We start from the raw sequence: 22,312 nt of genomic DNA, 5'->3' as shown, positions 1-22,312 counted from the left end.
TAACCTCAAGGGAGGGCGGAAAGGACACAGTGTCTTCACATTGTTGCTGCTAGGACCATGCTTCCAGCAGGCTCCATCATGAATATTAATGACCATCTTATAAGTATTCATTAATAGTTTTTACACTAGTAGATGGTCAAATGGACATTTTAACCAATTGTGAAATGGGCTAACTTTGGTAACCTCAGTGTTGTTGTTTTTTTAAGGACTTAGTTGTTTGTTTTTGTGTTCCTTCTAAAAGACTTTTTTTTTTGTTTCATTGAACTTTTCAAGTGCTTAAATGTGGAAAATGGTGACGATTTCAGAAGGTCTACGGTTACTGATCCCGTTGCTCTAGCCATATTCAGTGGTGTGTGTGTTCATGTGTGAATGTTTTATGTTGGAGGTTTAGGGTAGAGCCACTGTAGCCAGGACAGGGACACTGTACCCCAATCGGCCACTCAGCGCTGCTATAGCAACAATAGAGTGACGCCAGCGTGCAATGTGAAAGACAATACTCCTTGGAGAGAGAGTGCATGAGGTGCATTATGAGGACAAATGGGAAACGAACCCAGAAAAAAAATAACAGTATAAAAAATTACTTCTCATTTTGTCTTATTCAGTGTTTGAGAAAGCGTTATACCGTCTTATGTGTTGCAACATCCACTGCATGTTTTTCAAGGTGACACAAGGATCAAAACCGATGCTTTGTTGTTGTCCTGATTGATCATATTCCATCAGCGCTGTGCTATTTATAGGAAGGAGGGATGGTATTAAGAGCGAAAAAAAAAAAACAAAGCAAGGTTACAGTATGAGGATGCAACAATGAAAGCAGATGAAACCTTGGAGTATTAGATTGGTATTAGATTATACTGTAAATGCCAATCCAAAGCAGGTCACCTTCCATATAACCACCACTGCTTAGTTTTCTTATGCCACATATTTAAAATAACATTGAAACTATAATTACCTAAAAGTTGCTGTTTTTTTTAAATAAAAAAAAAAATGCTATGAATGGTTTGACATTTTCATGTGTTTTACTGTTTCGTGAAAGATTAATGAGGACGACCTCTAATGTCCCTCAGTTTGATGAACCATTTCCCCCAAAAAGAGAGATTGGTGGAAGTTCACAGGAGAATTATCCCAATCAGGAAGCTGATGAGTGCCAGGTAGACCTGTTTCGCATGGAGAGAGTGTTGCATCAACGACCACAAGACTAACATAAATCCTTGCTCTACGTCCTGTTGTTGTGGTGAAGTGTTTGCTGTGCATACTTTCTGTATCTTTAAAAAGGCATGATGCGTCAATGCAGTTTATCATTTATGTATATTTGACAGCTGTCACACAACATTAAAGTATGGGCATAGGGCTTAGCTTCTAGCATTAGGTTATTAATGTTTGACTGCAGAGCATATGTTGTGTACTTGTGGGGTGCCTCAAGGCTCTCTATTGGGCTCTGTGTTATTTGCAATGTACATGTTGCCCTGGCGGTTCTTCTTCAGTAGGCAGAATATTTTGTTTCATTCTTTTGCTGATGACATCCACGTTTATTTGCCCTTTAAAGGGGACCTATTATGAAAAACACGTTTTTTTCTTGCTTTAACATATATAAAGTGGTCTCAGCCTGCCAACTCAAAGGAGGAAAGCAACCAAATTCTGCAGTGTCAGTACAGCCGCCCGGATGAGCCATCCAGTCTGATGTGACTTCTACGAGCCATTCAGATTCTGCGCATTTTCGTTACGTAACCAAAATGCGAACCACGCCCACAACTATAAAACCGTGTAACTGCATGCGAGCGTCAGACTATCGCATCGCACTGCGTGACATCGGACGCTCTTTGTCCATCTCCCTCCAGCCAGCTGCCACTTTATTGAGGTTTTTGTGGTGAAATGAGGAGGTATCATATGACTCTTTTCCACTAGTATCTATTCAGCTCGCTTCTACCCGCCTCGCCCCCGTCTTGTGCTTTTCCACTACGGGCTGAGGCGGGTAAAGGCGTGCCAAGTAGATACTTTTTCTGTAACCATTCTGCCGAGGTTCTAACCGGGCTGAGCCGGCACTATATCTGATGTCACCAGCCTCCACGCCACTGATTGGTCGGGGGGCGGGGCCGTCAGACGTTTGAATCAGGAAGTGGGAATCAGCGCGAGAACGACTGGCGGCTCACAGCGATTTTATTATACAGCGCAAACGTCTGTTTGGTGAACCAACTCTGAGGTGCAGATGTTCATAAACCTGGTGACTGATGAGAGAATTAAAAAGAGATGTAGACGGGCGATAATGAACGATCAGATCCACAGGCGCTCTGTTTTACTCTCAGCCACTCGCGGCTCCAGCTGATTTCTCATCTGCGCCGACATGAACAATGCGCAATCGAGTACGTCACAGCAGCTTCACCCCAACCCGCCCACTTCTCACCTGGGTGTGGAAAAACAAACGGGGACAAAGCGGGTAGAGGCGTGACGCGCCGCCCCCGAGGCGAGTCGGGCTGAGTAGGTGCTAGTGGAAAAGCGCCAATAGAGATAACTTCTCATTTCAACTAACTGGATCAGCCGTCCCTCATCCGTGACCGTTTACAGCGCTTTCAACCGGCTTTAAACACGAGCGACAGGAAGAAAATAGAAGCCTGCATCCGACAAATGTTCAGCTCAAAACGCAGCGCCGCGCATCGCTGCGGACAGTTAGGACAGTCCAATAGAAAATAAAGCAATGGAATTGATTTTGTCAGTGACGCTCGCTCGCATCGCATTGCATGCATGGCACGGTGTAAAGGCTCGCACCACATGCAGTTAAGCCACGACGGTGTTAGGACACGGTAACTCCGCCAGCCGGAGCTTCCGCCATTTTTTTCGTAGCGGTGTATCGCGTCATTCGTGTCATCGCGTCAGGCAGCCAATCAGCACAGAGCCTCGTTATCATAACCTCCCCGCCCACTCAGAATCCACTCAGAGAAGGAGGTTAGAGAATGAGATGATAAAGACATGGCTCAGAGGCTAAATTTCTAATTTATTTAGCAAAAACAATCAAAAGCTTGTTTTTAAGACATTCAAGGCCTGTTTAAAATAGGTATTAGATGCCATAATAGGTCCCCTTTAAAGTTAGACAGCAGAAATCCACTGCAACTTTTACTGAACCTTCTCAGTGATCTCAAAACCTGGATAATGATGAACTCTCTGAATATTCATGAAAAGGAGGCATTGGATTTAGAAAATCTAATCCCAATTATTTATACTAGGAAAAAAGTTTAATGTAGAGAAAGTGATTAATGAATTTATCATCTCTCAATTAAATTACTGCAATGCACTTTGTTGGGAGCTCATTATTTGATGTTGATATTTTGTTTCAAATATCTATAGGTGTGACATTATCCTGAAATTGCTTAACTCCTTTCCAATGCAATATTCTCTTACTATCGCTTTCTTATTTGTTGTGCTTTTATTGTTTATTCCCTTTTATTATTTAAAAAAAATTATCGTTTTGACTTGTAGTTAATTTGACTGTGATTTACTTTAACAACGCAAACCTGCTGGAGTGAAAAACTGAAAGTCAGTCAGGGCTCGGTGATTTTTTGCTGTTTATTTAACTTGACTGGTGATAGATAAAGGTCAGTGCCTGATTTCTGCTAAACCCGTGGCTCAAGTCCATACCTCAAAGAATTCAAGCTGTCATAAACCCCAGAGGAGTTGAACAAAGAACTAATTGTGATGTTTCCTTTTCCTCCATTCCCCCCCTACTTTTTTTATTAAAAAAAAATATTTCCATTAATGAACACAATTTTATAACATTTTTAGATATGGTTTCTAAAATCAGAATAATGTGTTGACAATAAGGACTTTTTATAGAATCTGCTGTTTTTATTGTTAAATTTCAACAGGGGGAGTTCAACCTCCCCCTGTGAAGATTTTCATCCAAACAAAATAATAAACATGAATAGGCATTACTGGTGCTCGTGCTATTCTTGGAAAAAAGTTAGTCAGCTGCGTACTCTATCTCGCATAACTTGTTGGAATAATATCCCATATTTCCTGTTGATCTGTGTGGACAATGGTCGTGTTTTTGGAGGTTTTGTTCTGAAATTGTGGAGATAAGTTGTAGGTTAACAGAATAAATGAACTAGATAATTTGATACCAGTAAATCATAGCTGAAGGAATGTAGCTGGTTAAAAAGCTGCTATTTCTAGGTCGCAATGGCGTGATGTGTGTTTTGCCCGTGTTGTGGTTTTTGTGTGTGATGATGCATGAATTAATCCGGAGCGGTTCTTGGACCTGGTGCTCCAATGGGTTGGCATACGAACCGGACTGTAATAAATGTAGCAGTCGCATCATTTCATGTTAAATGTTTTCAAGGTAACCCCACGTGTGATGTTTCAGAGCATCACTAAGCAGAGATCTCAGCCCCTTTTTCAGGCATGCAAATCCCTCACCTTTCGGCAAAATTTGCCGTTTTGAAATCAAAATAGGTCATCCACGTGAATCGTGTAGAACCGATGAGAAAATCTTTTTTGGGGGGGGGGGTGCACGGAGCTGTGGAGCGGTATGGAGTTATATACACGGGAGCCCGGAGCAGAGGACTGAACTATCAATTCACTGCCATAACGCTAGAGGGGTGTTTATGGTTTCTGAAGGGTCGTTTGTTTATCTTTCCGGACACCTTCCTTGACGTTAGGGGAAAGCTAAAGGCTGATTTATGTTCCCGCGTTACACCAACGCAGAGCCTACGCCGTAGGCTATACCATCGCTAAACAACGTCAGCTTCATCTCCCACAGGAGGAGGATTAGGGCGAACAAAATATGCATCTAGCTTGGGCAATTTGGCTATTTCTTGCTCCCTTTTTTTCTTTTTCTTTGCGTTTTATCGCTCCACTTTTGTGTTTATAACTCCCGCTCATGTTTAGGCTGTAGGACTACTGTGCTCTGTTGACAAGTGATCGATGGTGACGTATGACATTGATAGACGGTTGTTGATGACAAACGATTTTGCCCAAAATACATTTGGAGGTTCACTTGCAATTTTTGTTTTAATGTTAACTGTGAGTGTGAAAATCTCAGCACAACATATTATACAATGCTTTATACCTAATATAAACCAAGTGTTGCCCCCAAAAAAAAAAAAAAATCTCGCGGGGCGGCGGGGTCTGCGGCCCGGGCCCCATTACAAAAAAGGAAACCGGTGTTTGTCCGGAACAACAAAGGATGGTTCATTGTTGGAACAAGTGCCCACAAAAATGACAAACCGGCTTTGCAAGAAGCAAAACCCCCCAAAAAAGCTCATCCCAATGTTCGTCCATCCTCGTTTTGAAACCCGTCTGACGCTGCATATTACCCTGCTGATTTGGGGACAATACATCATTGGACATGCCCACACACGTTACGCTATGTTTCGCAGATAACGCTTCCCGACTCGCCTTCCCTCCCCTCGACTCGCCTTCAGTCACGAGGTGACAAATGACACACCTTGCGTTTATATTACGCAACGCGCGTTAAACACGCCTTCACCATCCAGCGATAATAGCGGGATCCAATCTAAAACCCTTCGTTTCTACTACCATGTAAACAGCCTTTTGTAGATCTGCATTTAAGTAACATTTTAAATTGGGTTCGTCTAGTCAGAGCCGTCGTAGTTGAAACACTGCAGCATTTTGAGTTTGATTTATTGATTGATTGTAGTGCAAATCCTGATTGATTTGCACCACCATTAACAACATTTCAAGTACCTTTTTTATGAATGAAAATCAATAAGGTCACAATGTCTGTCTCCTGACTGTCATCTGCTTTTGCTCAACCGCCAGGATGAATTGGCCCACTTGAACTGTGGCAGCTCCAAGCCTGGCACACCAACCAACCAGCGAAACGCTTCAAAAAGTGGAACTTCTGCATCTGTAAATGAGGGAGGGTCTAAACCCAACACTCCCACATCCTCTCAGGTTGATAATTCAAAATTAAACTCGCCCACATCGACACACAGCCGTAATTCTAAAGGCAAAGCACCGCTATCCACCGATGATGTGTCCAGTCTGGGACAAAAGCCTGGTTCTACACCGCTGTCTACTGCTGCCGCCGGTGCTGCCACCGGTGTTGCCGCCGGTGTTGCCATGGAATCTGTGGACAGAGCTCTACAGGACGAGGAAGCTTCAGAGGGGCTCGACAAGAACCTGGACTATCAGACGGGCAAGCCAGAGGGCAGTAAGAACATAGCAGGAGTGCAGGACGGACAGCAGGATCAGCTTGGACGTGACGGCCAGGGGTCGGAGGTTAACGCTCTGAACAATGATGGTGAGAACTTACTACGTCTTCGTCTCTTTCCTCCATATGACATCCTATTGTGTTGAAATTATCACTGATTTGAGTACACAGACTTAACATTTGGACATTGTCACAGTTATATAGAAATGGTTCAATTTTGTGAAAGCCAAACCGCATTTCTGTTGCTTGTACTAGATGGGATGGACGACTTGGAGAAATCTGAGGTGCAGGCTATCATAGAGTCTACTCCGGAGCTGGACATGGACCTTGATGGCTGCAGAGGCACCAGGTACAGGACTGAGTTGGACCACGGTTAAGAATTGCTTCCATACCTGAAGTAAAGGGTTTTCTAGATTTTATGTATCTGAACATTTAAAAAAAAAACTGAAATTCAGAAGCAGTTTTTTTTTTTTTTTTTTAAACCCACCTTAAGTGGTTTCATAGGAATTATTGGAGTCAGATCAGGTGAGCCAAGCGTAGGCCCCTTAAAAACTGGCTTTTCTTTGCGTAACATTTCCCCCTTTCTCCGGTCTCGGTGCCTATATATTAGAGCCACTTTCCTGAAAGGCGTAAAATCTGATCCCCTCTTTTTTCCACTGCCCAGGGCATCCTGTTCATATGTATATGAATTTTATAAAGAACATGACAGGATGGGATTTAAATCTTTGTACGAGCAGGTTCCCTCATGTTTGTCACATACTGTTATTGTGCCACACAAGGAGATGCTGTTTCAGTTATCAAGAGAGTTATTAATAATTGTCCTTCGACAATTGTTAATAATTAATAAGGTAGATTATTTATCAAATTGAATTATCAAAATGACTTAATCAAGACGGGGCACCACCTGAGGTTATCAGGAAAATGATAACTACAGCAAAATCAGTCTCAAGATTATTCTACAGAATAATAATTGAAGGATGGAATCCGAACACAGGCTCCGGCACCCAACATTAGCGGCAAACGTGCGAATAATAAACCAAGACGACTTCTTTCAATCAGAATTTATTTACACCAGTGTCAAGCAGATGGTAAAACAACACTTCGGATAAATTCTGATGGCTCACTACATTAACAGGCACAAGACAGTTGTGACGGGATCAGCAATCCAGCTCACGACGTAAACTAACTTTTAAAATGTGTTACTAAGTTTTCTTTGCCCAGACACAAAACAGCCTCTTACGTGGATCTTTGTAGTTGAAGAAAAAAGGTGGTTTGGTCTGGCCGGTCAGCGTTCCTTGGTGAACAGCTAGGTGGTTACATTCGGCAGGTGATCCTGATAAAGCGGCTCTCACTCCCTCCTGTTATCCGTGCTACGGATGAGGGGACAGCAGCTGGGCACAGCAGCTTGGCTTCCTTCAGCTTCGGGTCGGTCCGAAGGCGTTCACGTCGAGGCAATGCAGGGTCCCTGGTTCGGCTTTCTGGGCTCGGAACCTCGTGGGTCACTTGTGCAGTGCTGCAAATGGACGCTCCTTCGGTCAACGATCCTGGAGAAAGGTCGGTCCTTGGCTGGTCGCTCCGAGGCAGCCGAGACCTGTAGGGGAGAGGAAAAAGCAGAGAAGAGAGAGCCCGAGAGAGGGGGGCCTTGCTCTTTTATAGTGGGGCCCAGGAAGTCGATGCGGCCCCTCCGGGAATTTGGGGCCGTGTCCAATCAGAGCGTGGTCCCTTATCACCAAGGGCCACGCAAATCCTGCAAAGCTTTGTCCATGGGGGTTTTGAAGTTTTCCAGTTCCTTTGGTCTCCAGGCCATGTGCTTCAAGTCGTAAAACGTTAGTCCTGGTCTCAGTCGAAGGCCGAAAACCCGGCCTTCGACCGGTCAGAGCCTGACTGTTCACATAATCACACATTTCATATGAGTTCATATAAATTCATAATCACCCCATGAGTCCATAATCACACCGTGAGTTCCTAATCACACATGAATTCATAATCACATGGGCAGTGGCCCAACACTGTCAAAACCTTAAAGTTGTAATTTCACGAATCCAGCCAAATAGCAAGTGCTCTGCTTTTAAAACGCTCCTAATGAAGGGCGGAGCAAAGCGGCTCCAAAACTGAACGGCTGTGATTCCCCTCTCTGTGGGACTGAGGTATTGGACTTGAAAGTGTTCGGACTCTTTTACTTCCTCACACAACTGTAAATGTACAGTAACTTATAATATGATGGCAGTATTGTAATATCTCAGATGGTTTCTCATACTTGTCTCACTTTTGCTCGTCGTGTCTTTCCTCCCCATCCAGCACACCAGTTAAAGGCGGCATCGAGAATCTAGCGTTCGACCGTAACACCGACTCTCTGTTTGCCGAGCTCTCGTCTGCAGGAAACGACCTCATAGGAGACGTGGACGATGGCGCCGACCTGCTGGGTGAGAAGCTTTGCTCTGTCACAACTCATGGTTTGGTCTTTGCTTTTAACAAATAATTGTCCTCTTCTGTCGAATTCTCTGAATTGTCTTTTCCTGGGCTGTCGGACCTTTAATTGCTCACAGACGAGTATTCTGGTGTGTATTACTAAAGATAATTGATGTGCTGGAAGATGTTTTTTCATATATAGCTTAGGGCTGGGCGATATGGACCAAAAGTCATATCTCTGTATTTTCTAGCTGAATGGCGATACTCGATATATATCGATATTTTTTCCGTGCCATAATTGGGGTTTCCCCCAAAGCATTATAGCATAGCATCTCTGTTAGCTTCATTTTTTTCTGAGGCAAACCCTTAAAAAAACAGTCAGTTTTAATACAAAGCCTCGTGCCAAATGTCACACAGGTACCTTTATTAACAGAGGTCTGCACAATATCAAAATGTATAAAACAAATGAAATAAAGATAAACTGCCTGCATATATAGAATAAAAATGCTTCTTGAATAAAATAAAACAAATATCCACTTTCCTGCATAACAATTAAATTAAAATACACTGTGCAATTAATACAATGTAGACCAGACCGTAACAGGCAAACTTTTCCACTGACGTTGACAGTTGTGCAAATAACAAAACATTTGTGCAAATCTCAAGTCAATTTGTCACAAAATAAGCTATATCAAAATCATAATTTTTTTTTTTTCCCCCGATATAAACGATATTGTCTCGTACCATATCACGTTTGAAAATATATCGATATATATTAAAATCTCGATATATCGCCCAGCCCTAATATAGCTCCTCCTTTTGTTTGTTGTGGCTCTGATCGTCACAACGTTGTTCTTCCCATGTCAAGTTTTATTGTGGATACCCAGAGTTAGTTTTGTTGCATTATTGTGAAGGGCAATGATCCTGTAGACCAGGAATGTTCACTTTAATCGAACTAACTGACTTTCATAAACCTGTCTGATCATCCTTCGCATGACTCAGATTGCAACTTTTTAGGTAAGACTAAGTGTTATAATGTCGTATAGGTTAGGCATAGAAATATAGAAACATGTAATTACCTTCACTGATATGTTTCTTCTTACTTTCCTTTGATATATTATGAAATTTGATTTTCAGGTATGGGTCGGGAAGTTGAACACCTGATCCACGAGAATGTCCAGCTCCTGGAAACCAAGTTAGTATTTTCTGTGACGGCTATAGAGGAGTCTTTCCCAGTGTTTCTCATAAGCCAAGGAATAGTGAAAATAAATATTAACGCCCTCATTTAAATCTAAATACGTTCTTTGTTTTGCTATATTACTATTTCTGTTGTGCTGCCATTGTATTTGTATAGTCTCTAAAGCAATGAATGAGATAAATGTATGGATGTGATGAAAGCATTGAAACGGTATTTGTGAGGTAGAAACGGTTCTTGAGGAAGAGCTTTTCTGCCCTTCAAGAACACTGAAGAGTAGCCATGAAGATTGTAGCAAAGGGGCTTAAAATTGTTGGCAGGTTACCCCCAACCTATTAGAAGTTAAGCCAGTGAATTATGGACATATACTTATTAGCAACCAAGTGGTGTATGTGGCATTGTTCTTCAGAATAAGATGCCACCAATCCAGTAACTTTCATGATGCGTAGTCAGCTAAAGCAAATGTTGCAGGCCAAGTTAAATAAACAGATGAGCCTTCCTTAGTTTCCTAAATCAACTGGCGTGTAATTTACTGATGAGCACTCAGTTTGGGTTTGTCAAACTTTATTACCATTGATCAGTAATATTACCAAGCCAAATTTAAAATACTGTATACTGAATTGGATTTTTTTTTTTTTTTTTTAAGAAGGGCATCTAAGTTCACTATTACAGCCTTGCTTGCGGTTTTACTGATTTCCATTTTATTTTCGCCAGTTCTTAGATAATCCTGCTGCTTTCCATGGAAATTTTCCAAGTTCCAAAATTGAAGGAATTTGCTGGCTGGTGTTTTTGATGGAATACTTTTTTACCACAACTTTGACAACAACTGATATCCCCTGCTGCACATCAGGATTAGCTTCTCTTCTAACATTTGGGAACACTGAGCAGATCCGCTAAATAAGACTGTGGGAGAAGATCTAGTCCAGGTGAAGGAGAGAAAGCATCAGATACTTTCCCTCCCTCTAGACTCTTAAATAAGTGAGCGTGTGTCGAGGGACCTTTTTTATTAAAATCTTTCCCAAGTGAGCTGTCAGTACAGGTGTAAACACATTAAGGACTTATTTGAGGAGGCATTGAGATTTCATCACTCACATTTGGAGATGGTCTGGACATTGTTCCATTATTAACACAGAGGAAACTTTCATAATGAAAAATAAGACGGGAGCTAATTGAGTTTGCAGACAGAGAAAACAAGACAGTCCATTTGTTGTACTTCTAGTGAGTGACATCTGATTCAGCAAAGCTTTCCGGAGCTAAAACGTTGCGGATGGAGCCTAAAAGTGGTCAGCAACTCTAAAGCAGTGTGCTCACCATTCCTCTGTTGAACTTATACCTGTCTATTTGATGCAGAAATGCTCTGAACGTGGTCAAAAATGACCTGATTTCTCAAGTTGACGAGCTGTCGTGTGAGAAGGTGGTTCTGCAAGGAGAGCTGATTGCCGTCACTCAGGCCAAGACCAAACTGGAGGAGAAGAACAAAGAGCTGGAAGATGAGCTCAAGAAGTGAGTTGGTCATACATCTCTATTTACAAACTTGTCATACAATGTTTATGGATGATTGTACAAGATTGGGTTCTTTGTTGCAGGGTCAAAGCAGAGCTGGAGGATGCCAAACAGAAGGTCAAGATAGACAACGATGATGATGTGAGTTGTTCTAGGGATGTACAACCATTTTTAAGTGCGAGCATCTGCAGGTGAACATCAATCAAATGTCCTTGCTCATTTTTCTTTGTTCACATCTGCAGAGTGACGTTCCTACTGCGCAGAGGAAGCGATTCACCAGGGTGGAGATGGCCCGAGTCCTGATGGAGAGGAACCAGTACAAGGAGAGGCTGATGGAGCTGCAGGAAGCTGTCAGATGGACGGAGATGATCCGGTAAGGCAGCACGAGTGGTGTTAAAAACTAATAATAATAATAATAAATGTTATTTGTAAAGCACTTTTCATAAAATAATCTCGAAGTGCTACAGAAACCAGCAAAAAAAAAAAAAGGAATAAAATCAAGACACGCAAAAAAACAGAAGTAAAAGCACAGAGACAATAAAGACATCTATGAAAGACCAGGGAAAGACTTCGTGAACAAAAAAGTTTTCGGCCCCTTTTTAAGTGTCCACAGACTCGGGTTGACGTAGGTGTTCAGGGAGGGAGTTCCAGATGTGGGGGGTTCAGGGAGGCAGTTCCAGATGTGGGGGGCAGCGGAGCAGAAGGCTCGGTCTCCCATGGAGCGGAGTCGTGTGCGGGGCTGACAGAGGAGGTTGGTGTTTTGTGAGCGGAGGTTACAGGTGGATGAGTGAGGGGTCAGGAGGTCCTTGAGATATTGAGGGGCATTGCTGTAGATGCAGAGGTGGGTGATGAGGGCGATCTTGTATTGGATTCTTGAAGTTATGGGAAGCCAGTGTAGGTTCTGAAGAGAAGGGGTGATATGGTTGTATCAGTTTTCATCAGAGTTTGGGCAGCACAAAAACTATTATAAACCAGACCTTCAACATAAGAGACATAGTTCTCAGATTATTACCAAACCTATATACAATAATTATGAGAGAGAATTAAAGGTGTGTGAAACCCAGTAAGGCGGTGAGAAGTTTGAAGTGTGAATGTTCTGTTGGAATAAAAGAAAACTGTGTCCTTTCAGGGCCTCAAAGGAGACTCCCAATCTTCAAGAGAAGAAGAAATCCAGCCTCTGGCAGTTGTAAGCTTCTCCCTCTCTTCTCTTAAGGTCCCAAATATAAAGTACAATGATTTATTTGTTTTCTTTTCTTTCTTTTTTTTTATTTTTCATTCCACGGTTTTATTCTCCAGCAGTAGGTAAATCTTGAATGACGTTTGAAATTGTCGCCTCGCTAACAAACTGTCAGGGAGCAGCTCATTAGACTCTGGTCTTTATTTTTTGACCAGGAAAAATAAAAGTTAAAATAGCTGCTACAAGGAGGTTTTACTAATACAGCCTGTATATTGTGTTCTTAATGCTCCCGTTTTAGTTTTTTTTTAAGGAATGCGTTTGTGAAGATTGGTGTGATTAGGTGACTGGAAACGACATCTGATAAGTCCGTCATCTCTGCCTGTTTCTCTTTGGCCCCCAATATTCTGCCTGATGTTGTTGTGATGTCTGTGTGCAGGAGGTGTGTTGGGGGCGTTTCTGTGGTGATAGAAGGGAAGGCAGGAATATGGGGGAACTTAACAGTGTTTATTTACTGTTTGTAACAAACAGATTTTTAATTCTAGTTCACAAATAGTCATTTCAAACTCTGGTTGGTTAATTGAAAGTTTTAACTGATTAAATTTCAGCCCTTTTACACCGACGGTGACAACCGCGTTGCTGCATCCTGAAAGTGATAAATACTTAAATCTGGGCGCAGACCACAAAACGAGGGGAAAGCTGACCTTGTGTTGGTCCGTGTGAGTTGTCTGGAACTGGATGATACAGCGTTGTGCTCTTTGAGTGCAGAAAACTGTAAGAAAACGAAAGTCAGGTGTGCTCTTTTTCTCAGCCAGAACTGCTGTTGGTGCTGTTTTTCTCAGAGCAGGACTGATCCATCTCTGACAAGACACACTTCTGCTGAGCAGCGCAGCTCAGTTTGGCGGGTCTCTAACCACCTCGTTTATGTGACGCATGACATCAATCCTGCGCAGCACGGTGTCTCCAGCCTATTAAAATCAAGTAGGAAGAAGAACTAAACCGGCTGACTTATCTACAGTTGTTATGATGAATTGTCATCTTCAGTGTGGCCTTAAGTAGAAAAAAAACTAAGTAAACTTATTTTGTGGGGTTACTAATAATCACAGGATGCTTAGTTTCCTTGTGGAGAGTTTTTTTCCTTTTGTTTCCAACATTGGCTCTCTCTCAAGAGGGAAGATTTAGCAAAATTTTTAACAAAAACTCAGATTTGAATTCTTGCAGCAAGGAAGCGGTAATGCAAAAGAGTAATGCATCTGCTTAACTAACATACATCAGTTCTCCTTATATCTCCTCACAAAGAAAGTCAAGCCTAGCACCAAATAATATTTAATTAATTAATTTCAGTCAGAAGAGTTTCTTTCTAAGGTCATATTCTCCAGTAGTAGTATGCGCCCGCAAGAGCCTCAGCAGCTGTTTCAGAAGGGGAGAGTTCCTGTTACATCCTGGTAGTCGTGCTATGAATTTTTTTTAGTTTTTATATTTTTTCCCCCCATTTTTGTTTCATTTTCTGACCTTACGTAGGCATGACTCAACAGGGAGCGGTCCAGTTGTCGTCTTTGTGGTCGTTGTTTATGGTCGTGGTTTGTGGCTGTGTTCACTTTCATCTTGTGAGTCTAACTCAAACATGTTTGAAAGGATTTGAGGTGTCTCATTTACAGATGTTGAGAACGCGGCGTTTATATCGTGTTTATTGTCAGTTTGACAAGCAAAAGGAGTCGTGCACATTTGAGTGCTTGGCTTCCCCCATCTGCAGGCCTCCGGGAATTCAACCAATCAGAAATCTCTAAATCTGTTGTTTTCTGTCTTTTTCTCAGGAAATAATTGTTTGCTTTTTGAGTTATGCTTGAAGCTGCTCCAGAGGTACCAGAACAATATTTAGATTTCTAAAAACAAGCATGATATGGCCACTTTTAACAGTAAATGGAAGCCTGATGCTCTCCGTCTGCCGATAACAAAATGACGAGCTTGGATATTTGAGAACTCAACAGATTTTTATGCTGCGGTCAGCCGTCTGTGTGAAAGGGCATTATTCTTGAGAAATGGGGCTTTTCTGGTCAGGCCTGTCCTGCTTTGTGTTTACTAACGTTGTGATTTTGTGCATATTATTAACCTGCACCCCCTGCTCTTAGCCAGTATGATTGAACAGCTGCCGTAGGATGAATAGGGTCAGGATACATTTATGGGAATCTGTGCATCAGTTTGTAAACTAGCATGGGAGAGGAAAGCTTTTACCCTTAAGTGTTGAATCCTGTCGCTGCTACTGGAGCTACCGCTTTTGTCCACCCCTCTATATGTTTGTCTGTTTGCTTTCCCCCCTTCTTCTGCCTCCTTTCTTTTCCACTTCCCCTTCCTTATACGTCCAGTTTCAGCCGTTTATTTAGCTCATCGGGCGGAGCGGGCAAGAAGCCAGGCGGGGAGGCCCCAGTGAACGTCAAGTACAACGCACCCACCTCTCAGGTTCAGCCGTCCGTCAAGAAGAAGAGCAGCACCCTGCAGCAGCTGCCCAGCGACAAGAGCAAAGCCTTCGATTTCCTCAATGAGGAGTAAGTCTGCTGTTTCCACTGACGGCCTTTTGATTATTTTCACTTTCACTACACATTTTTGGCGTCTGTATCAATTTAAATTAATTTGCAGGAAGGTACATAATCCTTACAGATAAATGTGTCGACTATTTTACAATCAGCTGGATGGCTGGTAACAAAATACTATGGGTAATCGCTGAATTCAAATTTTCCCTTTTTTATTATTTGCATCAATACTTGTTTTACTTTTTGTAACTCTTAAAAAATGACATAAGATACGATCAAACTTTATTGTTTCCACAGCTGCACCTCACTAGAAAATATAATGTGCAAATGAGTTATTTTTCTCTTTTCAATGCACATCTTAAGTGGGATTTGGATAAAGCCTTGTCTGAACTTTGTATCAGATTGTTTCTGATACATTTATTCTGGTATTTATTTTTCTCTCATTTTCTAATTTTGCAGCATTTTTATGAATGAAATGCCTTGAGAGCGGAGTTGCACACAAACACTGAACTAAATTGTGGGAGTGCGTTGCAATTCTTTGCAAAGCACGTCACTCATCACAAGTTGAAATGAGACTCAGCCAATCAAATGTTAGCTGTTAGTGACGGCGCAGGTTTAACCACTCAGAAAAAGAAGTTTAAAGTTGAGAGCGAGCTGCTGCTTTCTCCCTCAGACCTCCGCCTGAAAACACCAAGTCCATCCGCCAACAGAAGAGGGCGCAGTACCAGCAGGTCAAGGCTCACGTCCAGAAGGAGGACGGCAGAGTTCAGGCCTACGGCTGGAGCTTACCTAAGAAATGCAAAGTAAGAAGATGACCACCAAAACGATGACCACCGCCGTTTGAATTCCAAAGAAGTACGCCCGTAATAAATAATGACACAGAATCATTTGTCTTTTTAGGCCAATGGGGGTCAGACAGAGAACAAAATGAAGAACCTGCCGGTTCCCGTCTTCCTCAGACCTCTGGATGAGAGAGATCCTTCCATGAAGGTGCTTCCTCCAACTTTGTGGATAGTTTCTCATCATATTGTGTACTTGAAGCCAATATTTTAGATATTGGTTAATTGTTCTTTAGCCTGACTGTATTAGCTGTTTATAACGACCCATAAATTAGAATCATAAGATGAAAGCCAAAACGGGAGGGACAAAAAAACGAATAACCCCGTTAAGGGTGTTAACAGTACATAGTTTCTCCACTAGAGGGCGTGCTGCATCTTCCTGTTGGAAACACTTGGAACAACCTGAACTTTTATATATTTTGTAGCTCCAAAAAGTTTATTTCTAAACTGCTTTATGTGTTTTGGGGACTCACAAATGCATCAGATATGTTGAATACTGATATTAGATCTGATTATGCCAACTTATTTGTCTCTAAGTAGATTGTCAGATCTTTGGTCAACTTTAAAGTACTCGACTCTATAGGTGCAAAACATTTGACTGCTCCTACTGTGCGTCCACGTTTCAGCTGTGGTGTGCTGCTGGTGTGAACTTATCTGGAGGGAAAACCAGAGACGGAGGTTCGATAGTGGGGGCCAGTGTGTTTTACAGTGACGTTTCGGGTCCGGAGAGCCCTAAGAAGAAGGCGGGATCTCAGAGCAGTCTGGATAAACTGGATCAAGAGCTCAAGGTATCTGCTCACAGCTTTATTCACCTGTTTGGATTCATCCAAGAAGTGCAGGTGATGATGATGATGATATCCACTGTCACTGTCTGTGCAGGATCAGCAGAAGGAGTTCTGGCAACAGGACGAGCTGTCGTCTCTGGTGTGGATTTGCACCAGCACCGAGTCCAACTCTAAAGTTGTTGTCATTGACGCCAACCAGCCCGGGAACATCTTGGAGAGCTTCTTCATTTGCGACTCGCATGTCCTCTGCATCGCTAGCGTACCAGGTGTGATGTTAACGCATGCAAGTCATTTATTAGAGTTCAGCTGCATTATTTAATTTCCTTTTGTTTATTCATGTGTGTGGATGATAATCAGGGGCGAGAGAGACGGACTACCCGGCTGGAGAAGAGGTATCTCCCAGCTCTGAGGCGGGACCCGGGGCAGATGGCAGCTTATCAGAAACCACTAACGGCTCAGCGGACGGTGACAGCGTTCTTGGAGGCATCACGGTGGTCGGCTGTGAGGCAGAGGGAGGAACTGCTGTTCCTCGCACAGCAGACAGTCCAGGTAAAGAACGACAAGCTGTAATGGTCACAGGTAATGGAGGTGTTCTAAAAATCTGTCGCTGTGAATCTGACAAATTTTTATGATCCTCAACAGAATCCAGACCAGCGGAGGAAGCCACAGAAGCAACAGAGACGGACGTAGGACCTTCTGACCGCCGGGAAGGCCTGAGGGGCGTCTACACAGAACACGTCTTCACAGATCCGCTGGGAGCCAAGCAGGCGGGAGAGACTCCAGCCAACTACACGCAGAAGTAACGTCCAGAGGCTCATTACTCCACACAATGTTAACATTCAGTCTAATTTCAGTGCTGCTGGTATCAGTGGAGCCATAAAACGAGTCCTGAGCTACATTGTTGGTACAGTGTTGATCTATAGTTAATTTATCAAAACAAGTCAATACGCCCGTCCTTACTGTAGAGGCCAAAGAAGCAGACTTTCAGAAATATCTTCCCCACTTCATAAATAGTTTTTAGAGGGAAAAAAAGAGAAAAGCCCACTATGATGAGGTTTTATCACCAGAGATGCATCATTTCTGACTGCACTTCTTGCGTTTATGTGTCACGTCTGGGGGTAAGGTGTGGACCCAAACGCAGGAGAGAGAGAGAGGGAGGCCGGAGGCAGGAGTTCTCAAAAAACAAAAAAGGATTTATTCCAACAAAAATCAAAGCGCTGCTGAGCAGGTTCCAAAACAGAAACGAAGAAACAGGGATCAAAAATCAGGAGCACATGGAGGGAAGAACAGTACGGTCCGACAGGGAACAAGGGAATGACAAGACCAGATATACACAGGGGATAACGAGACATGACGAGACACAGGTGCAGACACAATCAGGGCAGATGGGACATAGGCGGGGCACAACAGAAACTGAAAGCTGGGGGGAATGTCAAACCTTGACATTATGTTGTTTTGTATTTGGAAATCCGTTTTTGTAAATATCACGCCCAGTACGGATGGGAATTGATCAAATTTGTACGATTCCAGTTCCATTTTAAATTCTGCTTAATGATTCTGTTCTTTAGTGATTCTCATTTGGAACAAAAGGACAACAATGAGACAGATGGCGCTAATATGATAGGGAGTGTCCGTTAGTTAATTAGTTATCTGCAGTTTTATTAGCCAAGGACATGCTAACGTTGCTGCTGCAGGGTTGATAATTGCGTACATTGGTCCTGAGCGGATTGAAAACACGTTGTTCATTGATTGTTATTGCAGCTGTGTGCATAAATGTTTTTGCATGTTGGTATTATTTCCTCCCTTAGAAGAAGAAATATTCACTTGGCAAGTATTGAACGTTGCCCTGTTGTCGTCTTTTTTTCTGAAATGTATGTAGTTTACTATTGACTGCTAGTTTACACCACGTGCATGATGACGTATACCTGCCCACTGCAATCACAAATTTTGCCAACGATTCCAAGTAATTGAAACCCTGGGGACCGGTTCCGAACAAGAACTGGTTCTCGATTCCCACCCCTAACTCCCAGTATACATTGACTTGGAAGTGATGGGTTTTGTATGAGGAACTTATCAAAGACACATTAAAACCTTTTGCTTGTGTTTGCACCTTGTGAGCAGAGAGAGCGATCTGCTGAAAGACGGCGTGAGTTCCAACCCCGACCAGGAGGAGCAGGACCTGATGATTGAAGAGGCTCAGAAGATGAGCAGCGTTCAGCCCACCATGTGGCTCGGGGCTCAGAATGGATGGTGAGTCTTTACCTGCTTATTTTTCCAAATCCCTTACCGCCCATATGCATCCCGCTGTTTGGCTAATTAAATACGCCTTTGATCGAAGCGTCTACGTCCACTCCTCCGTGGCTCACTGGAAGAAATGTCTCCACTCTATAAAGTTGAAGGAGTCTGCGCTCGGCATCGTGTAAGTTTATTAAAATAAAAAGCTTCTATAGGTTCTGGTTTCCCTCTCACTGCCTGGTTGATTTTAAATGTGCATCTCCCACAGACATGTGAAAGGGCGCGTCCTGGTCAGTCTATCTGATGGCACATTGGCCATTTTCCACAGAGGAGTAGGTAAGGGAGCTCTGGCTTACGACACCTTGACTTTTAAAATGTCTCCATGGTATCTGAACTAGGGCTGGGCGATATATCGAGATTTTAATATATATCGATATATTTTCAAACGCGATATGGTACGAGACAATATCGTTTATATCGATATAGCTTTTTTTTATGATTTTGATATAGCTTATTTTGTGACAAATTGACTTTAATGTTTTATTTGAGATTTGCACAGCTGTCAACCTCAGTGGAAAAGTCTGCCTGTTACTGTCTACATTGTATTAATTGCACAGTGTATTTTAATTTATTGTTATGCAGGAAAGGGATATTTGTTTTATTTTATTCAAGAATCATTTTTATTCTATATATGCAGGCAGTTTATTTTCATTTCATTTGTTTCATACATTTTGATATTGTGCAGACCTCTGTTAATAAATGTACCTGTGTGACATTTGGCACGAGGCTTTGTATTAAAACTGACTGTTTTTTTAAGGGTTTGGCTCTGAAAAAAATGAAGCTAACAGAGATGCTATGCTATAATGCTTTGGGGGAAACCCCAATTATGGCACAGAAAAAATATCGATATATATCAATATCGCCATTCAGCTAGAAAATATCGAGATATGACTTTTGGTCCATATCGCCCAGCCCTAATCTGAACCATCTGAGTTGTATCTCCTGGTTGTCAGATGGACAGTGGGACCTGACCAACTACCACCTGCTCGACCTGGGGAGGCAGCATCACTCCATCCGCTGCATGACTGTAGTGCATGATAAGGTCTGGTGTGGCTACAGGAACAAGATCTATGTTGTTCAACCCAAAGCCATGAAGATAGAGGTGAAGTACGATTTAGCGTCTCGGTATTCTGGTGACTATTCTTCTGGTGACGTTAAACAGGCTGCTTGTGTTTTTTGCCCTCTCCAGAAATCATTCGATGCTCACCCACGCAAGGACAGCCAGGTGCGTCAGCTGGCCTGGCACGGCGACGGCATCTGGGTGTCCATCAGACTGGACTCCACTCTCAGGCTGTTCCACGCCCACACCCACCAACACCTCCAGGATGTCGACATCGAGCCCTACGTCAGCAAGATGCTCGGTCAGTCTACTGCAACCAAACCTGTTCTTCAAAGTAACAGCTTTTTGTTCAGGGCTTGGCACATCTCAGGTTTATGTGAAATGACATATGCATGTTTTTCCTCTAGGTACGGGAAAACTGGGCTTCTCGTTTGTCAGGATCACGGCTCTGACGGTGTCATGCAACCGTCTGTGGATTGGGACTGGGAATGGAGTTATTATCTCCATCCCTCTGACGGATAGTAAGTTCAACAGCCTCAACTGTGTTTTGTTCTTTGAGTGTATTTAAATATTTATTTTGACTAATTCAGAAAATAGGAAAATGTAGTTGTAGCATATAAAAGTGGATCTTAGTAGCAGTACCACTTATAGCCACATGGGGGAAGCATATTACAAGTAATCAGAATCATGTTTATTTGGCCAAGTCAGGTCAAACAAGACAGGGAATTTGACTCAGTTATTTTCGCTCACTGTACAGTAAATAGGAAAAGGACAGCTCTTATTAACATATATACAATTTTTTTTTTTTTAAAGTGAAAGGTGCAGCAGTATGAGCTAGACATGGTTATTGAAAGGTGCATTGTTACAGCATATGATTGTGGTTATTATTATTATTATCATTATTGCACAGTGATTGATTACTCTGAGACTCTGAGTGATGAGAGTTCATCAGAGCAAGGTGGTTGAAGAAACTGTCAACGGAATCTGGAAGTTTTGGCGTACAGTGCTCTGTAGCGCCGTCCAGAGGGGAGGAGTTAAAAGAGAAGTTCATATTAGGTCCATTTTTGCACCTTGCGAGGGACGTGGCTGCAGACTGAGTAGAGAGTGGAGCTCCACTCTGGACCAGAGTTCTTTCCCAGATGCGTAACCCAAGGTCATGTGGCTACGGTCTACAGTGGAGCTGCCGGGGCCGGTTTTTGCTATGGGCAATATGTCGACTGCCCAGGGCGCACGAGCGCTCAAAAAAAAAAAAAAAATTCGCTCTGACAGGTCCATCTCAAATCTATTCAATGGGATGGTATTGTCACATCAACTTGCTGCTGCGGTTGCGTGTGTGCGTGCGTGGTGAGCAGCCTTCTCGCCCCCCCCTGTCAAGGAAATATGTGAGAGTGAGACATCTTTTCATGCGTAGACAATCTTGGTAATCTGCGTGATGAGTGCAGGGTTTTGACGCTGCGCTCACGTCTCTTAATGCTCTGTCGAGTTGCTTATTAAAACCAAGTTAACTGAAGACAAAGTTATCGTTATCACTTCACCTCCCCCTCCAGGCGAGAGAGAGGCGGGGGACAGCAGGTCGGAGAGGAAAAGCAAAGGGAGGGGGGCGAGGGATGATTTCTACCCACATGTACTGAATTGGGTTATGTGAAAAATTTACACAAATAAAAAAAAAAATGAAAACAAAACGGACCTACAACTTTTCTATAGAACTTCCCTGACCTCCCATCAAAGTCCATGACTCTGCTTGAACTGCTTACTTTCATCCATGAGAAAGAGCTCGCAGAAATCTACCTCGATCTGTGGACTGCACTCAGAATTGGTCTGACCTTCCAGTGACAGTAGCGGAAGCAGAAAGAGTTTTTCCAAGCTGAAGCTTATTAAAACATACTACGCGTCTCTCTGGACTCGCCATCATCAGCATCAGTCATACAGTTGCACAACAGATCTTGTATGATGTTGTAATTGATGATTTTGCTGCAAAGAAGGCTAGAAAAGTCAAGTTCTAGATTGCACTTTACACCTGTTGTGAAAGGGTGAAAGAACCCAGTTAAAAAATCTGCTACAGTCTGAGCACTCAATTCAGATTATGTGAATAAGCCTAATTGTATTTTTTTTTATTTATTTATTCATTTTATTTTATTCATTAGTTATAAATTTGAACGTGTGAAGGATTAGTATAATTTACACAGGGGCTGTGCATTGATGTGATGTGTTTTAGTTTTTTTTCTTTGCTGCGCGGGGGGCGGGGGAGGGACAGTTTGCCCAGGCCGCAAAAGTAGCCAGGACCGCCTCTAGGAGGTGCATCTAGGTTACCTTGCTCATTAGGACAGCGATGCCTTTGTAAAACTCCAGTTTTCCATTATG

At 42.7% G+C, this 22,312-nt stretch overlaps 1 protein-coding gene across 1 annotated transcript in view; it reads left to right on the top strand.

The window, feature by feature from the left end:
* Positions 1-22,312, top strand: part of LOC133419345 (C-Jun-amino-terminal kinase-interacting protein 4-like) — a 58,745-nt gene that overhangs the window by 27,139 nt on the left and 9,294 nt on the right. Inside the window, exons 6-27 of the mRNA XM_061708463.1 lie at positions 1,065-1,148; positions 5,770-6,253; positions 6,419-6,512; positions 8,462-8,586; positions 9,710-9,767; positions 11,118-11,270; positions 11,354-11,411; positions 11,513-11,643; positions 12,400-12,456; positions 14,808-14,987; positions 15,646-15,775; positions 15,873-15,962; positions 16,438-16,599; positions 16,691-16,862; positions 16,954-17,145; positions 17,239-17,395; positions 18,718-18,846; positions 18,935-19,015; positions 19,100-19,167; positions 19,845-19,993; positions 20,081-20,252; positions 20,359-20,472. Of these exons, the coding sequence (XP_061564447.1) occupies positions 1,065-1,148; positions 5,770-6,253; positions 6,419-6,512; positions 8,462-8,586; positions 9,710-9,767; positions 11,118-11,270; positions 11,354-11,411; positions 11,513-11,643; positions 12,400-12,456; positions 14,808-14,987; positions 15,646-15,775; positions 15,873-15,962; positions 16,438-16,599; positions 16,691-16,862; positions 16,954-17,145; positions 17,239-17,395; positions 18,718-18,846; positions 18,935-19,015; positions 19,100-19,167; positions 19,845-19,993; positions 20,081-20,252; positions 20,359-20,472 (3,040 nt within the window). The remainder of the gene's footprint in view (positions 1-1,064; positions 1,149-5,769; positions 6,254-6,418; positions 6,513-8,461; positions 8,587-9,709; positions 9,768-11,117; positions 11,271-11,353; positions 11,412-11,512; positions 11,644-12,399; positions 12,457-14,807; positions 14,988-15,645; positions 15,776-15,872; positions 15,963-16,437; positions 16,600-16,690; positions 16,863-16,953; positions 17,146-17,238; positions 17,396-18,717; positions 18,847-18,934; positions 19,016-19,099; positions 19,168-19,844; positions 19,994-20,080; positions 20,253-20,358; positions 20,473-22,312) is intronic.

Source organism: Cololabis saira, chromosome 19 (assembly GCF_033807715.1).
Source record: "Cololabis saira isolate AMF1-May2022 chromosome 19, fColSai1.1, whole genome shotgun sequence".
NCBI lineage: Eukaryota > Metazoa > Chordata > Actinopteri > Beloniformes > Belonidae > Cololabis > Cololabis saira.
The sequence above is the reverse complement of the archived record's forward strand: the minus strand, read 5'-3'. Positions and strand labels throughout refer to the sequence as shown.